Genomic DNA, 22,737 nt, shown 5'->3' on the forward strand with positions numbered 1-22,737 from the left:
TTCTTAGAAAAAATAGTTCAAATTGTTTATGCTATTAAGTATAAAAAAAGTATTTTGTTTGCATAAAAGTCAGGTTTGAAATCCCTGGATAAAAATGCACTTGAGTAGTTGAGACAGGATGCTATAATAATTCATTGGTAAGTGAAGTTCACAAGCTATAATAAGCCAAAATTGTATTTTCAAGCAAAATACAAAAAAAAAAATTAGATATATTTCAAGAAAAAAAAGATACTAAAAAAGTAAAAAAAAAAAATAGAGAACACACCTGTGAAAAGTAATAATCAGGTAGAAGTACCTAACTCGTACTTGAATACTCCTTGAAGAAATGTTTTCTATTTTCAATGGATCTTTTTGTTTTATAGTCAAATCTACATTAGCTGGCAAGACTAAAACATAACGGAGCTCATAAGAAGCCAGACAGTTTGTACAAAAATTGACGTCTGACAGTAAAACTTGGACGAGATGGGACACTTTTCCGCTGAAATTAGGTTTCAGCTTAGTCAAGTTTCTATCTCTATACCGTATGGGTCGAGAATAACCAAAACTATGGATTTGCTTTGAGTTAAGTTATTAGTACTAAATGTAGCAAAGACTAAAATAAACAGAATTAAAAGAATATATACAAATAAGGATGAATTTAGATATAAAATAAAGCTATATTTCAAGTACCCTCCCCAAGGAATTTGTGTCAGAGAGAGGGACGCTCGGCATTCCTTAAGGGGAAGGGTTCAAAATTAAAAAAAAAATGATACAAACGTAGAATCTGACTGAATTCAAACACTGATTTAACGAATTAAGATAAGTTCTAATATTCTGGTTCTCTCAGAGAGCCAGATTATCCATTCAGTCCTGGAATCATCCTTTGTTTCGTATGTATTGCAAACCCTGTGAACATTTGTGCGAACAAAGTAAAGGAGTATTTCCAATTTGGATTGATAAGTAGGTTTCCTTCATTTGTCAAGTTGATATTTGTATTTCGTTACCTTCCAGACTAGACAAGAGTTATATTATTTGTTTCAGTTGTAGAAATATTGTATATTTGCATTTAATGTTTCGTTTTTTCTCTTTGTTCATTGTTTTGTTCGTTTTTTCTCTTTGTTCAAGTTGATATTTGTATTTCATTACCTTCCAGACTAGACAAGAGCTATATTATTTGTTTCAGTTGTAGAACTATTGTATATTTGCATTGAATGTTTCGTTTTTTCTCTTTGTTTTGTATTTACTTTTAATTCTTGAGCTTCTTTCCCGGTATAAAGTAGGATCTCCTGGCATTTTTTTCTAACTGTGTGGATTTTGCCATGTTGGTCAATTTAGCATGAGATTTTTAAGGCTCTGTTGGAGGTAATAATTTATCTTCAAATTAAAGAATTCATCTTCAAGTTTTATGTACATTCGCTTTCATGATTGCAACCGAACAATCCAGAGGTCTCATAGCTAATCTCATTTGGAGGTAAGAATTCATCTTCAAATTGAAGAAACTCTTTCACATTAGAAAAAAAAAACCACGTCCAGATCTGATGAAATCTACATGAATGGACATCAGTGGCGTAATTGTTAAGCTCTGGGGGGGGGGGGGCAAAATTGGAGCCAGTTATATAAATTAAAGTGAAAATGACGGTAAAAACTAAAAAAAAGCCATTTCGTACCATAAAGGTAGTCTACTATTTAGAACTATCAAAGTACTATAAAGATACTTTATCAAACAGTTCGTGGTAACGAACTGTAGTAAGGAGCGACCCGGCTCAATAGTAACCAAAACTCTAAAAAATGGAATTTTGGTACCAATAGCTACATCAAAAGAATCGCATTTAATGCTGATTTTAAATATATAAGTTTCATCAAATTTAGTCTTTGTCATCAAAAGTTACGAGCCTGAGAAAATAAAGTTTAGAAAATAGGGGGAAACACCCCCTAAAAATCATAGAACCTTAACGAAAATCACACCATCAGATTCAGCGTATCAGAGAACCCTACTGTAGAAGTTTCAAGCTCCTATCTACAAAAATGTGGAATTTTATATTTTTTGCCAGAAGGCAGATCACGGATGCGTGTTTATTTGTTTTTGTTTGTTTTTTTTTTTCCCAGGGGTGGTCGTATCGACCCGGTTGTCCTAGAATGTTGCAAGAGGGCTCATTCTAACGGAAATGAAAAATTCAAGTGCCCTTTTTAAGTGACCAAAAAAATTGGAAGGCACCTAGGCCCCCTCCCACGCTAATTATTTTACCAAAGTCAACGGATCAAAATTCTGAGATAGCCATTTTATTCAACTTAGTCGAAAAACCTTATGGCTATGTCTTTGGGGACGACTTACTCCCCCACAGTCCCCGTGGGAGGGGTTACAAGTTCAAAACTTCGACCAGTGCTTACATATAGTAATGGTTATTGGGAAGTGTACAGGCGTTTTCAGGAGGATTTTTTGAGGCAGGGGTTGAGAAGAGGGGGATATGCAGGGGGAACTTTCCATCGAGGGATTTGTCATGGGAAAGAAAATTTCCATGAAGGGAGCGCAGGATTTACTAGCATTACCTAAAAAAACAATGAAAAAATAAATATGAAAAAGTTTTTTTCAGCTGGAAGTAAGCAGCAGCATTAAAACTTAAAACGAACAGAAATTATTACCCATATGAGGGGCTCACCTCCTCCTAATACCTCGCTCTTTACGCTAAAGTATTTTTAGTAATTTCAACTATTTATTCTGCGGCTTTTGTGATTCAGGGGTCATTCTTAATGAATTGGGACAAAATTTAAGCTTTAGTGTAAAGAGCGAGGTACTGACGAGGGGGCGAACCCCCTCATATATGTAATAAAAACATGAGAATACAAAAGTTCTTTACGTAAGCTAATTTATAAGTTACATATATCTTTTACTTATAAAAAGATTCGTAAAAAAAATAAAAGTTCTAGTTGCCTTTTTAATTAACCGGAAATCGGAGGGCAACTAGGCTTCCTCTCCCGCTCTTTTTTTCTCAAAATCATTCGATCAAAATTATGAGAAAGCCATTTAGCAAAAAAAAAAAAAAATACACAAATTTCGTTTTAATTATTCCTCTGCGGAGAGCCAAAATCAAAACATGCATTGATTCAAAAACGTTCAGAATTTAAATAAAAAAACAAGTTTTTTAAATGAAAGTAAGGAGCGACATTAAAACTTAAAACGAACAGAAATTACTCCGTATATGAAAGGGGCTTTTCTTTCTCAACGCCCCGCTCTTTACGCTAAAGTTTTTTACTGTTTTAAATGTAGAGTAAAGAGAAAAAGTCAAACTTTAGCGTAAAGAGCGGGGCGTTGGGAAGGAAAAGCCCCTTTCATGTACGGAGTAATTTCTGTTCGTTTTAAGTTTTAATGTCGCGCCTTACTTTCATTTAAAAAACTTGTTTTTTTTATTTAATAAATATTACTGTAAAGGTAAATATGTAATTAGAAAACATTGATGTGTTTCTGTTGATGCTTGAATTACGTAAGTTTATCTTAGTTTTGACAAGATTGTGAAAAAAGCTGAATTTCAGCTGGGGGGGGGGGCAAACTTAAGTCTGGGGAGGGGCAGTTGGCCCCCTGCCTCATAGCAAATTACGCCCCTTCTGCAGATAGTCTTTGAAAGAAAACACAAACAATCATTACATTTGTATCTTGGAAACCACAATACCTTCATGAATCTTTCTTGAAGTATGGTAATGAAATCAGTGTCCAATCAGATCTGTTTTTTGAACAGTTATCTTCTGACATGAAATTTTTGATAGATATTTTTAGTGGTAAAAGTAATTTGTCTAATTTAACTGCACAATTTTTTTTTTAATTTTTTATATAGCCGAATCAAGAGCGTACGGAGGAATTTTTTTTTGTTGGGGGAGGGGCAGTAATAGAAATCCCAATTTTACCCCTGGAATTCGGCAAGATTTAGAATTATTTCGGGTGGAGGCGAGCCCTAAGCTCCTTCTCCCTGGTCGCCTCCGTGAACCAAATCAATTTTCTTTAAAGTGTCATCAAACCTATAAAAATGCTATATTTCTCGCTCTTCATGTGCTTATTTTTTATCTTGATTTCAATGGTGGAATGATATTTTATTTCTAAAGTTTTTGTTTTACAGCCAGTAAAAGTTAATGACGAATCACTCCTTTTTGGCTCTCAGAACAAAATTCAGGAATTAGAACTATGGTTGTCTGAAATTAGCGGCATTTTAAATAAGAACCAAGCTCTTACTGGTGAGCAACTGGACTTAATTCAGGACCGGATTGTCGAAAAGCAAGCCGATATACGGAAACTGAATGATCTAGCTTTAGAATTATGTGCCAGAAATTCAGCTGAACAAGAAGAAACGTTACAAAAACTCAATAACCAGTGGCTTGATTTGAATGTTCAGTGCCAAATATTCCAGGTAAATTAGTTTTTGTGTCTGAAAATTCTTTGATAATTATATCTCTATGAAAGGAAAAAAAACATTTTTCAGAGACTTACAGCTGTTGATTGTATTGAACTAAAGTGCTTTTGGATGAGCACATCTCGTAAAATGTATTTTTGTCCTCCTAGGTCATATAATTTGCGAACCATTTAAGATGGGTACTTATTTCATGTATCCACCACACTCAAGAAGTGAAGTTCGGTTGATCCTAATGAAATATACTTAAGTATGATGAAAACAAATTAAAGGTAAAAGGTAAAGGATACGGCATTAGACTTTACAGTCCCTACCGGCGGTGCTGATCTCCGTTTCTTGGCCCTTCAGCCAGGAAGTGCAATGGGGGGTTGGGGGTCAGCCATCCTGTGCTTTCGCACACCCTTCCTGTTTACCTTCCCCAGATTTCTCCAGCTACCCATTTAGAGCTGGGTCGACTCTGGCTAAGCTTACAGAGTCACGCCACTGACCCCCGTCCCAAATTGAAGAATTGGGTACACTGGGTGAAAATAAATTAGTATAGTAAAAAAATTTATGGAAACTACAACAGCGAATTATAGGAATCAGGCCCCCCAGAGCGTATTATATTAAATGGTCTCTAACCTAACGAAAGCAAAATACCAAATAAAACATTCAATTAAAATACTGAATTTAATAAAATATTTAATATACCTACATTGTAGTGTATATACACTCTCTCACACTATGTTGATTATCACCGAGTACAAATACAGAAAGAAACCGATTTTGTCGGACCAAAAACTTGAGTGTGGTGGGTACTTGAGATAAGTATCTTAAGATGATTTCAGTGTTAAACGCTGAATAGTTAGGCTATAAGTTTTATTTGGTTGTACTTAAATCGCAACTGGATTACCAAAAATGGCTATATTTCTACTTTTGGTGGATTTTAGGGTGTTAGTACTTTTTGTTGTGCCATTCAACTACTGAGGGCTTAGAAAAAAAAAGAAAATAAAACTATTTTGTTCTCTTAAGAATTGCCACTTTAATCAGAGCTAATGACTTTTTGTGATAAAAAATGCCAATTAATAATGATAGATTTTAAGAATCAAATAATAATGGAATTTTACAATAATGGAACTTTTTTGTAAATTAACTATTATAACTATTAAGCTCTAAAAAAGGTATTTTAAGCTTGAACCCATTAGCTGAGTTGCTTGTTATTTAGTAAAGAAGGAGGCAACGAATAATATAAACAAATAGTTTATTCAAATCAAAGTAGAGTGATTGTGCTTAAACGTACGAAAATTATCGGATGTTAAAAGAAATTCCGATCCTCAACTAGGATGTAATTTGTCCTTTACTGAAATCACGAAGTTACAGGTACGTATGGCAGATCTTTCTTTTATTGAACATTAACGGGTATGAAAATAAATTGGATCTTTAACGTACAGCCGAGTTTGTGGGAACTAGACAAATACCCTGCCTCCAACACATGGAATAGGCATAGATCCGAATATATCCAAATCCTTATTTTTCCTGTTTTTCCATGCCTCAGCTGTCAGGTATGTAAGTTGAGAATTTTATTAAAAAAAAAAACACTTATCTTCCTATTACTATACCTTAAACTAAATACTTTAAACTTTCTGTTAAAACCTTAAACTCTCTAATATGGAAACACCTTGAACTAGTTCTGCATTTGTGTTGATGTGGAGTTTTGTAGACATTAATTAAAAAAAACTAGTTTTTTTAGCTGAAAGTAAGGAGCGACATTAAAACTTAAAAACGAACAGAAATTACTCCGTATACGAAATGGGTTTTCCCCTCCGCAATCCCTCGCTCTTTACGCTAAAGTTTTTAATTGTTTTAAAAATTAGAAATGTGGCAAAGAGTCAAACTTTAGCGTAAAGAGCGAGGGATTGCGGAGGGGAAAACCCATTTCATATACGGAGTAATTTCTGTTCGTTTTAAGTTTTAATGTCGCTCCTTACTTTCAGCAAAAAAAAACTAGTTTTTTAATTAATTTCTGAACGTTTTTGAATTAATGCATGTTTGATTTTGGCTCTCCGCACATAAATTATTAAAATGAAATTTGCATATTAATTCTCTTTTTGGCTAAATGGCTTTCTCTTAATTTTGATCAGACGATTTTGAGAAATAAGGAGTGGGGAAGGAGGCGTAGTTGCCCTCCAATTTTTCGGTTACTTAAAAAGGCAACTAGAACTTTTAATTTTTAACGAACGTTTTTATTAGTAAAAAATATCCGTAACTTAAGAATTGACTCGCGCAAAAAACTTTTATATTCTTATATTTTCATTATGTATATGAGGGGGTTTGTCCCCTCGTTAATACCTTGCTCTTTATACTAAATCTTAAGTTTTGTCCCAATTCATTAAGAATGACCCCTGAATCAGAAAGGCCTTAGAAAAAGTAGTTGAAATTACTAAAAATACTTTAGCATAAAGAGCGATGTATTTATCTCCTCCAAAATACCTCGCTCTTTATACTAAAGTATTTTTGGAAACCCTCATATGCTTAATAATCTCTGTTCGTTTTAAGTTTTAATGCTACTCCTTACTTTCAATTGAAAAAACTTTTTCATGTTTATTTTTTCATTGTTTATTTTTATAGTAATGCTAGAAAATCCTGCGCCCTTTTCATTGAGTTTCTCTTCCCGCATGGCATATTCCTCCAAGGAAAGATCCTCCCACGTAGCCCCCTCCCCTCAACCCAACCCCCCAAACCAAAAGAATCCCCCTGAAAACGTCTGTACACTTCCCAATAGCCATTACTGTATGTAAACACTGGTCAAAGTTTGTAACTTGCAGCCCCTCCCCCAGGGACTGTGGTAGAGTAAGTCATCCCCAAAGACATATTTATTATGGTTTTCGACTATGCGGAACAAAATGGCTATCTCAAAATTTTGATCCGCTGACTTTGGGAAAAATGAGCGTGGGAGGGGGCCTAAGTGCCCTCCAATTTTTTTAGTCACTTAAAAAGGGCACTAGAACTTTCCATTTCTATTAGAATGAGCCCTCTTGCGATATTCTAGGACCACTTGGTAGATACGACGACCCCTGGGAAAAAGAAAAAAACAACAAACGAATAAACACGCACCCGTGATCTGTTTTCTGGCAAAAATACGAAAAATTTTTGCTTTAGGGATCTTTCATACGCTGAAAGCGATGGTGTGATTTTCATTAAGGTTCTGTGACTTTTAGGGGTTTTCCCCCCTATTTTCCAAAATAAGGTAAATTTTCTCAGGCTCGTAACGTTTGATGACAAAGATTAAATTCGATGAAACTTATATATTTAAAATCAGCATGAAAATCCGATTCTTTTGATTTATCTTTTAGCATCAAAATTCCTATTTTTTGAGTTTCGTTTACTATTGAGCCGGGTTGCTCCTTACTACAGTTCGTTTCCACGAACTGTTTGATTTTCACTAATTTCATTTTGTTTATTCCTGAAAAGTTTGTTTAATAAAGTACCATCTATAGTCTAGTATTTGTAGTGACAATCGAGGGGGAATGAAGGGTAAAGTCCGGGGTGCTTATTCTTATACAAATTTAGAAGAATATTTTCTAAAAAAAATTTTAAAGAAAAGTAAAGGGCTGATATTTTAATATGGGAAAGCAGAAAGGAAGTCATATAGTAAGTCACACTTAAAGAAATAGAAATTGGAATGAATTATTAAAAAGAACAGAAATTAAAATAAGTAATCAGGTCAAGCTCAACATGAAAAGAAATTAGTACAAATAAGAGCGGAGCTACCAACTCCTACAACGCCCTAAATGTTTGAGAGTCATTTGCTCTTTAGCGAAAACCATGTATGTTTTGAACAGTGTGATTTTGTTTATGACAATATAGAACTGAAGATCTAATCAAGAATAAAAAGAGAAACAAAAAAATATTAAAATGAATACATTTGTTGTTTTCAATTTAGTTAGCAGTATTTGAACAACATGTTTTTCATTGCTATTTTCCGCGTCGGCACAACTACAAAAATGTCAACTGATTATTATTATTATTATTTTTAGCAATCCGTTTAGCAACATTACTGACAACCTTTAGCAGCATTTAGCAATCTGTTTAGCAACATCACCGAAGCAACCTTTTGAATAGACGAATCAATAATTGATCATAATAGACTAAATTAAACTAAATAAATATCTAACATGTATTAAACTAAATGTGTATCATAATATGTATTAGACTAGATGTAAATTCAATATATACTGTATACTAGAGTAAGAAACTAAATTGGTTCTGCTGGATAATCTGATGTCTAAAAATAAAGACTACATGTAAATTCAATATGTACTGTATACTAGAGTAAGAAATTAAATTGGTTCTGCTGGATAATCTGAGATCTAAAAAAAAAAAAAAAAAAAAAAAAAAACGGAAATTTTAGCAGGATCTAATGATATATCGAAAAAAGCTGTTAAAAATATCTTTTTTCAATAAAGTGAAAATAGCACAGATGTTTAGGGGCTTGCTTAGAAGGCAGCTCTATTGATATTTCTGGTAATATCTGCTCATTTTAAGTTTGAATTGACTATTTATTTTATTTCTTTTCGTTTTAGGTTTTATTAATTTATTAATTATAATTCTTCTGTTTTGTATAAGTTTGACTTATTATATGATTTCAGTACTACTGGATTCAGTCACCATTATTGTTCTTTACTTTGAAAAATCTGTTGCTTGGAAAATAAAAAAAAATTAAATTTCTTATCGTTTTTTATTCATATAGTTGTTTATATGTCCTAATTTTATGGATGTGTTTAAAGCTTTTACTTAATTTTTTCTACTTAAGAACTAGAACACTGGATTGCAATTTGAATTTCGTGTAAAATATGTATATTCTGTTGAAATTCTTGATCAATCATAGTTTTTTGTCAAGAATTGGAAGGTTTTTAAAATTTTTCAGATCGTTGTTTTTTTATACCCAATTTTTTGTTTCAGTTAAGTAAAATGGTTGGTGTAGATTTTCTCACACGTATTACCCGCGCCCGAGAGGCTATTGCCTCCCTGAGAAGACAAATGTTATCACCACCCTTGTCATTGAAAGATTATGAACAACTGAGTGCTCAGGAGACATCTTTGAAGGTAAAACAATGGCCGATCCTTGCTAATTTATCACTTTTCCAACAATAATGTCCTTCAACGTTCTATTCTATGACACTTCAAGAGTGATTTTCTTTTCTAATTGTGAATCTTCAGCAATATGCTAACATTCTTAATTTGCTTAATGATATTTTTAAGGTTAAGGAAAGTCGGCGGTCAAGTATTGAATAAATAATGTGACAAATAATTAAATTCTTTATGCTTAAACTTAATAAATACAGAAATACAAAATAAAGCGTAATTATATGCTTTATAAGAAAATATTTAAATATGCAGAATGGTAGGTAGCGTACATAAAAAAAAGAGAAAGAGAAAAAAAAGATAGCACGCATGAATTAAATAAGGAAAATAATTTGATAGAGGATTGTGAAGAGGGTAAAGAATCGTAAGAAGTCTTACAACTGTGAAAAGGAAAGAAATTGAAAAATTAGATTATAATAATACTTTGATGAAAGCTATACATGAAAATAATGAATATGTGAGATAAATTGAAGTGCTGTAAATTGGTGCATGTGTCTAATGTCATCACGGTAATCTTTTCTGTTCTTAATTTATTATGTGTTTGATGTTTATTAGGGGGAGAAGCTTCCTACTTTTCATCCTCTGAGCGGGCTCTTGATAAAATTCTCTTGACTCAAGTTTCTGCTGATAGAACCAGCTACAAATTAAGCTCGTATTGAGCTCTAATAGTTGTGTAATTTAACCTAAACGATGCTTTTATAGAAATTGTTTCAAGTAATTATAAATGATTGTAACAAATTTCCTGTTGTTTTTTTTTTGTCAAAGTTAGTTTAGAATTTTGTTTTTCATTTTAATTTAGATATTTGAGGTAGACATGTTCTTTTGAGAATCAACTTAAACCATCTGAAGTCTCTTGAGAGTTATTATTTTTATCCTGTTTTCTTTTGGATTTTTTGAAATTTAATAAAAAAAAAAGATGTGATAGACTTATCGAAACTGTTGGTGCGAATTTTGATACTTTTTTATTCCCCGACTCCAACGAATTTAATAAAAAAGGAGATAATATAGCTGAGAGGAATTGCATATCTTTACATTGATAAAAGCTAAACATTATTCTTAGTGATTAAAAAAAAATATCCTTAAATTTGGTGATTTCTTTCTTATACACTTTGTTTTAAGAGACATAAGTTCAAGCGTTTGAATACAAATCTTGTGAGCCGGATCTAAAATATAAGTCCTGTCAAGGTATTTGTGTACGTGTAATTTGTTTTGACTCTGTACAGTCAAGCTCATCGAAAGACCGTTGCAATGCAAATTTACTTCACGATGTACCTACCAGGTTTGGTAGCTCCTTCAGACTCACCTGTTACATTAAATGCAAGTTGTTACGTGCGAGAACAATTGTTTGGAGGATTAAATGCTTGGCTTTTACGTTTTTCTTGTATAAAATCATCGTTCATTAATTAATGTTAAATTAGTTAGTCTTTTATCTGTATATATACATATATATATTTAACAATTAGAGCTGTGAGAAAGAGTCAAACTTTAGCATAAAGAGCAAGGCGTTGGGGAGGGGATTGTTTAAGTTACAAGCTCTAAAGCCTACGGATGAGAGTAAAGAACAATACCCTGTTTTTCGTACTGGTTTGACTAATCTTCTTCGAGAGGTAAAAAAAAGGTATTTTAGCACGAAATCTAATGAAGCTGGAGGTAACCCATTGAAGACCTGGCAAATAATTCGTATTTTTATAGGTAAGAGTCCTAATAAAATACCATCTGAAGTGATAGTAAACAAGGCCATAGCTGCAGACGGTTTTACGATTTGTAATGAGTTTCAGAATCAGTTTATTTCAGTAGGTTTGATAATAGCTGAGGTTTGATAATAGCTGATACTATTTCCCCATTTCTGGAAGATCCGCCTTTGGGATCAACTTTACCATCCCCTATTGACGTTATATAATGTTGCATATAAAAAAGATTACCCTGGACGAGCAAAGGAACACCATGTTTGCCATGAGAAATAGTTCGTCCGGTAGTGACTTGATGAGTTCAAAAATCCTGAAATGTATTTTTTCATCTATATCTAGCATTCTAACATCATTAATTCATGATTTTTTTCGACAGGGTAAGTTTTCAGATTGTTTAGAATATACAAGAGAATATACAGAGAATATGGTTTCTTATAAGTTTTAGAAAATGATCTTTTTATTTGTATGAATATTCCAATGCAATACAACATAAGTGTTATTTTCACAAGTGTTATTTTCACTTGAACTTTTTTATTCCAGGCAATCAGGGAAAACTTAGCCATACTACAACCTACGATCTCCCAACTATTTCTAGATGGAAATCAGTTGTTAAAACCTGAACGTGAAACAGATGCTACTATTGCAAAACTTGACAACGAATGGGACTTGATTAATCAGTTCTACACTGAGAAAAGCAGGTAAGTTAAGCAATTTTTTTTTGCGCAGAGACTCCGCTGTCTCTTAAGAGCGAAATTGTCACACTTGCATAAATGGATTTTGAAAAAAAATTAGTTTAAGTCTGAAAATGTTATATGATTGCAACGACAGTGCTTAGCTTTTTGTTTCTATCTTTCAAATAGTTTTCCGGCTGTAAACATCCCTCAATACAAAAACTTTGTAAAAAAAAAAAAAAAATAAATAAAAATAAAAAAAAATAAAATATAAATAATATAAATAATAATAATAATAATATAATATAAATAATAATAATAATAAATAATAATAATAATATAAATAAAATATAAATAAAGTATCAATAAAAAAAATATTAAATAATAATAAAAAATAATAATAATAAAAAAAATAAAAAGTAAAAATTTTGTTGTTGGTCCTAATAATGAACAATTTTGGGAGGCTTTAAACATGGAAAAAGTTCTTCATATCTGTCATATAACCCAAACTGTAGATTTCTGCAACCCCTGCATTTTTTAGGAGAGGTTATCACCCTCACTCGCCCTCAAGTCTCCCCTAGCCTTGCCATTGATATTAAGAGCATTCAGACAGACACTTACGTCGGCTGATTATTTGACATAACAAAAGAAGAGTGGAACATGGACTTGGTTTATTATGACTTCTTTTATCAGTGTGGCTAAACTGCTTTTGATCAACGTTCAGTATTGGAAATATCACTAGACTGAATTTTTAGTCTTAGGCTTCGAGACGTAATGAATAGAATCTGGATGTTAGAAAAAAGAGCCCAAAAGAACAGAAGACAGAACATTTTTAATTGGGGAATAAATCAACTCAAGGAGCGAATCGCCATAAAATTTGACTTTTTGTAAATTCATTAACTTTATGAAATTGTTCACATTTGAATCCTAGAAACAAATAAAGAAAGAGGAAAAGGAAGAAGGATGAAGCAAAAAAAAGAAAGCCCTAAATCTGTGAAAATTGTGCCAAAGAGTAGCTTCATGTGGCAAGTTCAATGGGAAACAGACACACCTGAAATTTTATGGGCTATGTATGGTCTTGCCAAGTCATTTTTCATATCTTGAAAATTTTGTTATTTGTCCTAAAATACAATCCAAACTATGTCTAATAACGTGGGCATGTCATGTCTTTGGAACGGGGGCTTGATTCCCACAATTATCTGTTCTGATATTTCAGAACTAACAAAAATGACCATAATTTCTCAGAAATGTGTTGTTGTTGAGAAAATCAAGTTGAAAATATACTAGAGAGACAAGACCGCACGAAAGCAGACAAGTCTAATCGCTGCTTCTGGCGGTCTCATTCTAGTCGCCTTTCTTTATGTTATTTGTTTTAAGGAGTGTCCTAAGTCACCCCTCAGCTGTTTAGCAACTGTCTAAACACTAAGATTAAATTCTTAAAAGAAAAAAGTACATTAAAATATTTATTCCTGTAAATCCATTTTGCTCTATTTGTTTTATTTGCTGGCTGAAAGACACCTGACCAGTTCGTAGGATACATTTTGTCATTGATAGTAGCGCCATTTTTTCACTTTATATTCAAAGTTATACACTAATGAATGGGTCGTTGGATCTCGAATTTAAACGTGTCGTAAGTAAGTGTGATAGGCGTCTTATTTACGGTTTCTATTGCTATTTTCAGTCGTTGGAGTAAAGCTTCTGATTTATGGCGGAGTATCCATTCCGACATTAAATCGATTGAAGCTTGGTTCGCCGAGATTCAAATAAGGATAAAATTGGCCGATGACGCTGAAGAATGTGCCCAAGAAAGAATGAAGATTAGCCAGGAAATTGAAAAGAACAGCAGGTATTTTCATCTCTATACAATTTCTAATTTTTAAGCAATGTCAAGATCCGTAAATATCGTCCATTGTTATGTTTAGCTTTTATTTTAATAGGTTGTAGCTTGTTTATATTTGAATCGGAGCACTGTTGAGATCAGTATATATATATATGTATATATATATATATCGATTTGAACACTGTATTGATTTTAATGAATTTTCAGGTGGGAGCCTGATTCTCTGCAAAATCTTGCTTTTGCTGATGTGTAATGGGAGTTTTTTTAAAGCTTTATTTGTGTGGGTTATTGAGCTATTTCAATTGATTGTGCTTGCTATTTTATTTTATTTTTTCACTTTTTTTCAATATCTACCAATTCAGACTAATTGAATTTTTTAACTCGAAAAACTGTCTTTGGAGCATCTTCGAAATAAGGCTTTCATTATTGAATTTGAAGTAAGTTTTGTGAATGATTTTATAGTCAAATTTTAGATGAACTTAAATATTTTAATACTTTGTACTGATTATGCCATTTATGGCTGAAATTGTTAACTTCACAGATGTTAAAGCAATCCCATCGTTGAGAAAAAAAGAACTTCACAAGGGGTACGCATAGGATTCTCAGAAATCTTCGTAATTTACGAAGTAGCATTGACTTAGCAAACAGTGGTGTGTATTCTATATATTTTGTTGTTGTTTTTGTTTTACTTCATAGACCATCGCATAGGATGGTTGATGATAAAAAGTTGGAAAAGTGTTCATTCACTCAGCATTTTCTGAATTCTAAATCGATCGGAGAGTAGCCTGACACTACCTCAACGCCCTGTGTGCTCTGGTTTCTATATTATTGTCAGATTAAAATCTGATAAACCCTGACGAGGCTAGGCTGGATATAAAAGGTTGGAGCTGTTCTGGTCCTGTGAGATGGTTAGGGGTATCCGCTCCGTCATAAGTTCATTTCTCCGTCCCTATCCCTGGCAGGGAAATCCTGCTTGTGCGGTCTCATAGTGGTATTAGAATAGACTTTTCACGATTTTCTCTAACCAAACCGTGACTTTTAACAGCACTGCAGGATGATCTTGAAGAATGATCTTGTCATGATTGATCTTGGATGATCTTGATCTTGGATGATCTTAGATGAAGAATGATCTTGTCATCGAGATAATTTTAACCTAGTGAACGAAACAGCGTTGTACGGGATTTTGACAAATGCGTAATTATTCTGGATTTGGTCCATTGTGGTGGCCTATTTAGCCCTCAAGATCCTCTTTCTAGTCAGTTATCTACTATGCGCTGCCTCCCCCTTAGTAACATAATAATTGTAGGCATGAACATATAATGAGTTGGAGGTGATAGGCTTGAATTTGTCTATGTAGGATTTCGACTCTTGTTGATAGAAGAACGTTACCAAGTGTGGAAAACCATGTTGTGACCAAGATGGGCCTAGGATTGCACAAAGCCTCCAATTAGAAATCACAGGGACTTTTCGTTGTCCGGTTCTAAGTTAAGCACTTTATGTAGACTTGAGAAGATGTCTTAGTCCCTGCCATGCACTGGTTCTGGGACCATTGCTTTTCCTGAGGCTATACTAACTTCAATGGTTTAAAAGAAAAGAAAAACTGCAACTTGTAATGTTACAACGTTAAAAACAGCTATCGTTCGACATTTTGACACAGCAAAGGCAATGGGAATATGCGGAATCAATTGGGGAAGTAAAACTTTCCTAGATTATGCTCATGATTTACGCATCCTAGATGAAATAGTTAGAAAAATGAGTTAATTTCTAGAGGCTTTACGAGTTCAGGGTGTAAGAATCGGTTTGAAGACTAATGTTAAGAAGACTAAGTCGCTAAGACTAGGAATAAGTGAAAGTGAAGAGGTATTGTTGGGTAACGAGAAGATCGACCAAGTGGGCAGCTTCACATACCTAGGCAGTATTATTCGCAAAGACGGTGGGTATAGTGAAGATGTTAAAAGTAGAATCGGTAAAAAGTAAAAGTATTTTCTTTTTCACAGTTGAAAATAAAATTGGAAGACTAGGAATATCAGTATAAGAACCAAGATTAGAATATTGGAACCTACAGTGGTCAAGTATGGCTCTGAAGCGTGAGCGCTCCGAAAAACGGAAAAGGATTTTTAAGATGCTTGCCAGAGAAATTACCTACGCTTTTTTTTTTCAATACCCGATTGACAGACCATATCTCAAATAGTAAGCTGTACGAAAAATGTGGTTCATTCCCGCTTCCTACGGCTATAATGAGAGAAAGGTTGAAAAGACTAGGACACATTCTGCAGATGAAGAATGATGGATTGCCAAAGATTGTCCTTGTGGGCTAAGCGAAAAGCAGTTCGTCCCTTCTTGGGACGAACTATAAGAATGATAAGGACAGACTTTGGGTAAATGAGAACTTCTTTTGAGGGTGTAAAGAGGGAGGCTTTGAATATGTTTGGGTGGATGAGGTGTTTGCGTTGCTATGTTGGCCTGAAGCGGCTTGGTGCTGCAGTGATTTGTTAGTAGTGCTAGTAGTGGCAGTAATATCTCATGTACTCTAAGATAGCCCTTTAAATAAGAACGATACAAAGGTATAAAACATATGCTCTGAGTCTGAGGTTGACATGATAAATCAGCCCCTGGGACGAAAGATTCAAAATATTCAAATAGCCAATATCAAACCGAGGCCTCATAGAATATTTTAATTGAAAAAAAAAGGAGGACATGTTGCACTTTGTTGAAATCAGAGTCATGAATGACTTCAAGTATAATTGGATGGCCCAAAGTGGTGGTCTGTTGCACATTCTCACTCCTCCCTTCCACCACAAAAGATTATTTTCTTCTGCCAAAAATAGTATTTGAAGATAATTAAGCTTATTGATAACTATTTGAGGTTGATTGTCAAATCAAATTAAATAAATATTTGACAACGAGTAGACATATTTCACTTCCTTAAAATCAGAGTTTTGCAAGGATTTCAATATTTGTGATTGCAAGGTAATGAATAGAGTGTTAGAGCTCAAACTCCCTTCGTCATTCCTCCCACGACCGCTTGAGCGTTTTGAGTTTCAGAAGTTGTTGACTGAAGCTTATATAGTAAAACATCAGAGTGTCAGTCAAACGACGTTTAGTACATGTTTCAAGAATAATGTTTGATTTCCACAAACGGTGGTGTTTAGGGATACTTCGGGTTACTTATTACAACTTTGAGGCTAATGTTCCAATGTAAAAGTCCAGCATAAAAACACATCAAGTCCAGTTTTGGTAAATGGGGAACTTGTTACATCTTGCTGTTCATTTCAAATACGAGGCTAATATTGTAAATAAAAATTAATCAAAACGCTTTAAGTTCGTTTTGAAAAACGGTGCCTTATTCGACCGGCCCTTTTTTAGAACGGTTGAAATAAAAGTATGTCAGCCTTGATAATCAGTGAGTGTGTATTCATTATTAAGAATTTTGGTACCGTTCACCCTTAGTATTGACATAATGAAACATGTCGTATTCGAGGAACTGAGAAGGTTTACTTTAATTTCAAGAAAGGAATTATAAACTTAATATATGACCGACCAAAATTTGGTGCTATAATCTTCATTTTTAAGTATTCCTTTAAGCTAAAAAAGAAAAAAAACAGCATGCGAAAACCAACCTACTAAGCATCCTGAGTTATAGCGAATAAATTTGAATTTGACAAAATGGTTGCAAATCCTTTTAAAATACTGCAGCCGAGATATCTTGAACGTTTTAATCTTTGTTCGAAGCGTACTTTTCTTTTTAATTCTAAAAAAAAATCACTTTACCTAATGCTCTATCGCCATCAGCATTATTTTATTTTTTGGAATGTTGTCAACATTACTTGGTCGTGTTCCGGAAGCAACATTTTCGCTTTGACTTTTTTCTTCTTTTAATGTAGCCGACTTTGGTTTATTGGTAAGAAAGCGGTAAGGGTGTCATCTCTGAAAGGGGTCACCTCTTTGGTCAAAAATTAGGAGTCATTTTTAACAATTTTGGGGGTTGACAACTTTAGTGTTGTTGTAGATATCTGGGTAAAAAGTAGATAATGTCTGACTACCTGGCCTATTAAATCCCGACTTGGTTCAAAAATGAGCTAACTCCACGAGCTAAGCTAAAACCGTAATTATTCAGCCTTCCCCCTCCCACCACCGCCAACTTTTAAAATGAAAAATAGACAGTTAGCACTTAGTATGCATCAAACGCATTCAAGGTTTTCCAATCTCTGTCAGTCGAGAGTCCAAGGTGGCCAGTGGCTCCTTCAACATCCTTCTTCCCTTCAAGTGATTAATTGTGATCAGAAATGTAGGCATTTAGTACATTTATTTTATTTGTTTGTTTTTTTAACCGGAACAATTCAAATGTTTTCTATCCTTATAATTAAACAGTCAATTTATATCTGTACCCATCCAGTACTGCCTCTCATGGCCAGCTTTTTGGTATGAAGTTAGTCGTATGACACCGCGTTTCAACCGGAATTACGGAGTGATTTCTGTAGGCCTGTATACACAAATTGGCCAATTGGTCCCTCCAACACTACTTAATTAAGTTTTGACAACAGATGTAAACTTTTATTTTTCTTTTATTGTTCAGCTTAGAATTCATTGGGCAAGTACCTTGAGCAAATAGGATAGAGGGGACATATTTTCAAACGCATACTATTACCGTGCCTGACAAATGTGTACGCTAGGCCGAATGTAAGCCTGTTTGTCTGTGAGAATAAAGAAGCAAAACTGATCTTGCTACTATTGAAACCTTTGGTATCAATTGTAATTTTTAAGACAGCTTGACCAGTGATGTACTTCTAAACTACCAAGTTCAACAGTTCTAACAGTTCTAATACTACCAACCTTTTTTTCCATTCTGCCAGTCCCACGGGAGGGTAGCCGAATGAATCCCCCTTCCGCGCAACCCCTTCCCTTGACATTGCTTTGGGTTAAATTTAAAGTTAATAGCCTTTGAGCTTTATAAAAGTTCTGTATATTTTGAAGGCCTTCAGAGAGTATTTTGTAACACTTTTGAGAGGAAAAGGACTTGTACATTATGTTTTAAGTTTAGACTCACTGTTTCTGCAGCATGACAATATTATATATTTCACTTTACTTTAGGCTGATGGCTCGAATAACCACTCTGTGCCGAGAGATTGCTTCAAAGTGTAGTTTAGCCGATGCAGGAATGCTGAGAGCAAAATTGGAAACTTTATGCCAAACGTGGAGTGAAATAAATGTAGCTTTTGATAACCTTCCAAAAACAACGATTCAAACTCTGGAGATGGAAAAAGAGGCAATTTTAAGATGGGCAGAATCGACCCTTCACCTTTTGGAAGAGCGTATAAATCCTCTTGATGAAATACAACTTAGTGCTGCTCTAAGGGTGGCCGAGGTAAGAACTTACAAATCATTGATGTTCATTTTGCTCCTATTTTGTAGACTATTTTTAAAAATGAACATTAACAAATAGAAGCAATATATGTAAAATCTTACAGGTGATAAAGGAAGCTAGAATCCAACGATTAAAAATTTGAAAGTTTGAAGCAAAAAAAAGAAAAAAAGACAGAATAAAACTTCAAATTATAAGTAATACCTTTTTATGTGAAAGGTTGAAAGTTGACAAAATAGAAAAAAAAATAATCCTTTAACCATCGCAACTGAGAATGAAGTTTTTCATGGCGGTTTTAACAGCTAATAATTCAAAACCACAAGGCAACTTAAAGTCTTGTTTGTGCCACCATTTTTTAGGCTTCTAAATTTTATGTCTAGCCTCTAATTAAAGTATTTTCTATCGTAAACTAGTCATGTTTGGCTGGAATAGGTTATGACGTAAGAAAATTAAGGGAAAGACAGGAATTACTATGGTAAGAAGACCAGATGACGTAGAAACTCATTATTAAACAGTTTTCGAATACTTGTTTTTACTCAATGCAAATATTTCATTTAATTTCGCCCTAGTTTTAAAATTGGGCGAATTGAAATTGTCATATTTGTCCTTATCTAGTGTTTCTAATATGCTTCACAATGGCAGCCATGAGCTGCTCACGCAAGTCTGATTCACTTGTAAATCTCAGGCCCCAGCTTGGTGAAGATATCATTCAATGTGTTTTAGAGTTCGCCTAACTTGAGAGTTTGTTCGACTCATATAACAGCCAATCGAAAGACATCTAGAGATGTGTGGACGCTCTGAATTCTGGACGCTGAGAACACGATCAGTGCCGCTTAGCTGCCTTTTAAACTAAAAGAAACTAAAAAATCTTATTAGTCTTAACAAAGGTTAAGTGCTGGTTGCTCGTGAGTGTCTTGGTTCTATTTTTATGGCACTTGGTATTAACCAAGTGACATATAGCAATCGCAAATTCTGTCGGTCCCGGTTTTGCTACTTTAGGCACTTCCAGGTAAGCTAGGACGATGAAATTTGGCAAGCGTATCAGGGACCAGATCAGATTAAATTAGAAATAGTCGTTTTCCCGATTTGACCATCTGGGGGGGGGGAGGGGGGCCGGTTAATTTGGAAAAAATAGAAAAAATGAAGTATTTTGACTTATGAGCGGCTGATGGGATCTTAATGAAATTCGATGTTTGGAATTATATTGTGTCTCAGAGCTCTTATTTTAAATCCCGACCGGATCTGATGGCATTGGGGGGAGTTGGAGGGGGAAAACATAAAATCTTGGAAAACACTTAGAGTGGAGGGATCGGGATGAAACTTGATGGGAAAAATAAGTACAAGTCCCAGATACATGATTGACATAATCGGAACGGATCCGCTCTCTTTGGGGTAGTTGGGGGGGGGGGGGTAATTCTGAAAAATTAGAAAAAATGAGGTATTTTTAACTTACGAACGGGTGATCGGATCTCAATGAAATTTGATATTTAGAAGGATATCGTGTCTCAGAGCTCTTATTTTAAATCCCGACCGAATCTGGTGACATTGGGGGGGGGAGTTGGGAGGGGGAAACCTAAAACTTGGAAAACACTTAGAATGGAGGGATCGGAATGAAACTTGGTGGGAAAAATGAGCACAAGTCCTAGATACATGATTGACATAACCAGAACGGATCCGCTCTCTTTGGGGTAGTTGGGGGAGGGGTTAATTCTGAAAAATTAGAAAAAATGAGGTATTTTTAACTTACGAACGGGTGATCGGATCTCAATGAAATTTGATATTTAGAAGGAATTCGTGTCTCGGGTGGGGGAACCTAAAATCATGGAAAACGCTTAGATTGGAGGGATCGGGATGAAACTTGGTGGGAAAAATAAGCCGAATTCTTACATACGTGATTTACATAATTGGAACGGATCCGCTCTATTGGGGGGGGGGGGTGTTGTTTAATTCTGAAAAATAAGAAAAAATTACGTATTTTTAACTTACGAAGGAGTGATCGGATCTTCCTGAAACTTCATATTTAGAAGGACCTCGTAACTCAGATCTCTTATTTTAAATCTCAACCGGATCAAGCTTAATTGGGGGGGGGGGGCAATTGCGGGGACCGGAAATCTTAGAAAATACTTAAAGCGGTGAGATCAGGATGAAACTGAATGGGAAGAATAGAAACCTGTCTAAGATACGTGACTGATATAACCGGACCGGATCTGCTCTCTTTGGTTTAATTGGGGGGGGGGGTAATTTTGAAAATTGAGGTATTTGTAACTTCCGAAAGGGTGATCAGATCTTAATGAAATTTGATATTTAGAAGGATCTTGTGCTTTAAAGTTCTAATTTTAAATTCCGACCAGATCCTGTGACATTGGGGGGAGTTGGAGGGGGAAACCGGAATTCTTGGAAAACGTGAAAATTGGGGTATTTTTATCTTACGAATAGATGATCGGATCTTAATGAAATTTGATTTTTAGAAGGAATTCATGTCTTAGAGCTCTTATTTCAAATCCCGACCAGATCTTTTGACATTGGGGGGAGTTGGAGGGGGAAATCTTGGAAAAACACTTGGAGTGGAGGAATCGGGATGAAGCTTGGTGGATAGAATAAACAAATGTCCTTGATACGTGATCGACAGAATCGTACTGGATTCGCTCTCTTTGGAGGAGTTGGGGGGAGGGGCTCAGTGATTTGGCGAGTTTGGTGCTTCTGGACGTGCTAGGACGATGAAAATTGGTAGGCGTGTCAGGGAACTGCACAATTTGACTTGATAAAGTCGTTTTCCCATATTCGACCATCTGGGGGGCTAACGGGAGAGGAGAAATTAGAAAAAATTAGGTATTTATAACTTACGAGTGGGTGATCGGTTCTTGATGAATTTTGATATTTAGAAGGACTTCGTGACTCAGAGCTCTTATTTTAAATCCTGACCGGCATTAAGCCTCTTCTTTTCCTTTTTAAATCAATCTATTGATTCATAGAATTTTGTTAGAGCTCATACCATATGATCTCTTGGCTCTTAGCTCTTCTCGCCTCGTCACAAGTGCCATATGAGCTCTTAGCTCTTGTTGATTTCTTTCTCTGTTTGTCTAAATGTACAGTGAAGCAGAAACGTAATCTTTATAATTCAGTAGTGTAAATTATTTATTTGACTTATTGGAAACATGTTAGTTGACATATGAGGAACGGTTCTGTTGATTAGTTTGTCATTTATTAAATGATGAGTATAAAGGCGGTATATCAGACATCGAATACCCCCCCCACCCCCACAAGGCTTTATGGCCGGGAATGTAAGGAAAGAAAAATTAACAAATGACAAATTTTCACCTGGTTGGAATTGTCTAGGGGGTATTTCTGCTGGAGGAAGATTTTATCACGGGAGAAGTTTTCCATGGGAGTAATTTTTGTGGGTGAAGTTCTCCATGGAAGAACTTTCTGCGAGAGAGTTTTTCCACTGGGGAAGTAGTCCAGTTTTAGGGTTTGACCCGGACAAAATTGTGATATAAACGAAAATGGGATCAAAATGATCAGGAAAAAAGTCGTACAACTTACTAAAAGTCCGCATAAATCCGAGTGGGGCGAGTACCCGAAAAACGGGGGAAAAGGGGGAAATGCGGGGGAAATTGGGAAAACTGCCGAACATGCTCAGAAAATAGTTCAAAGTGAGTTTTCTTGGGCTTTCCCATAC

The 22,737-nt window shown here is 34.7% G+C and overlaps 1 protein-coding gene across 4 annotated transcripts in view; it reads left to right on the forward strand.

Annotated features, from left to right (window-relative positions):
• Window positions 1-22,737, forward strand: part of LOC136041926 (utrophin-like) — a 427,919-nt gene that overhangs the window by 156,853 nt on the left and 248,329 nt on the right. For all 4 annotated transcript variants that reach the window (XM_065726724.1, XM_065726734.1, XM_065726743.1 and 1 more), the window contains 5 exons: window positions 4,086-4,373; window positions 9,315-9,458; window positions 11,726-11,883; window positions 13,538-13,702; window positions 18,788-19,061. In XM_065726724.1, coding sequence (XP_065582796.1) covers window positions 4,086-4,373; window positions 9,315-9,458; window positions 11,726-11,883; window positions 13,538-13,702; window positions 18,788-19,061 — 1,029 coding nt within the window. The remainder of the gene's footprint in view (window positions 1-4,085; window positions 4,374-9,314; window positions 9,459-11,725; window positions 11,884-13,537; window positions 13,703-18,787; window positions 19,062-22,737) is intronic.

Source organism: Artemia franciscana, chromosome 2 (genome assembly GCF_032884065.1).
Source record: "Artemia franciscana chromosome 2, ASM3288406v1, whole genome shotgun sequence".
Classification (NCBI taxonomy): Eukaryota; Metazoa; Arthropoda; class Branchiopoda; order Anostraca; family Artemiidae; genus Artemia; species Artemia franciscana.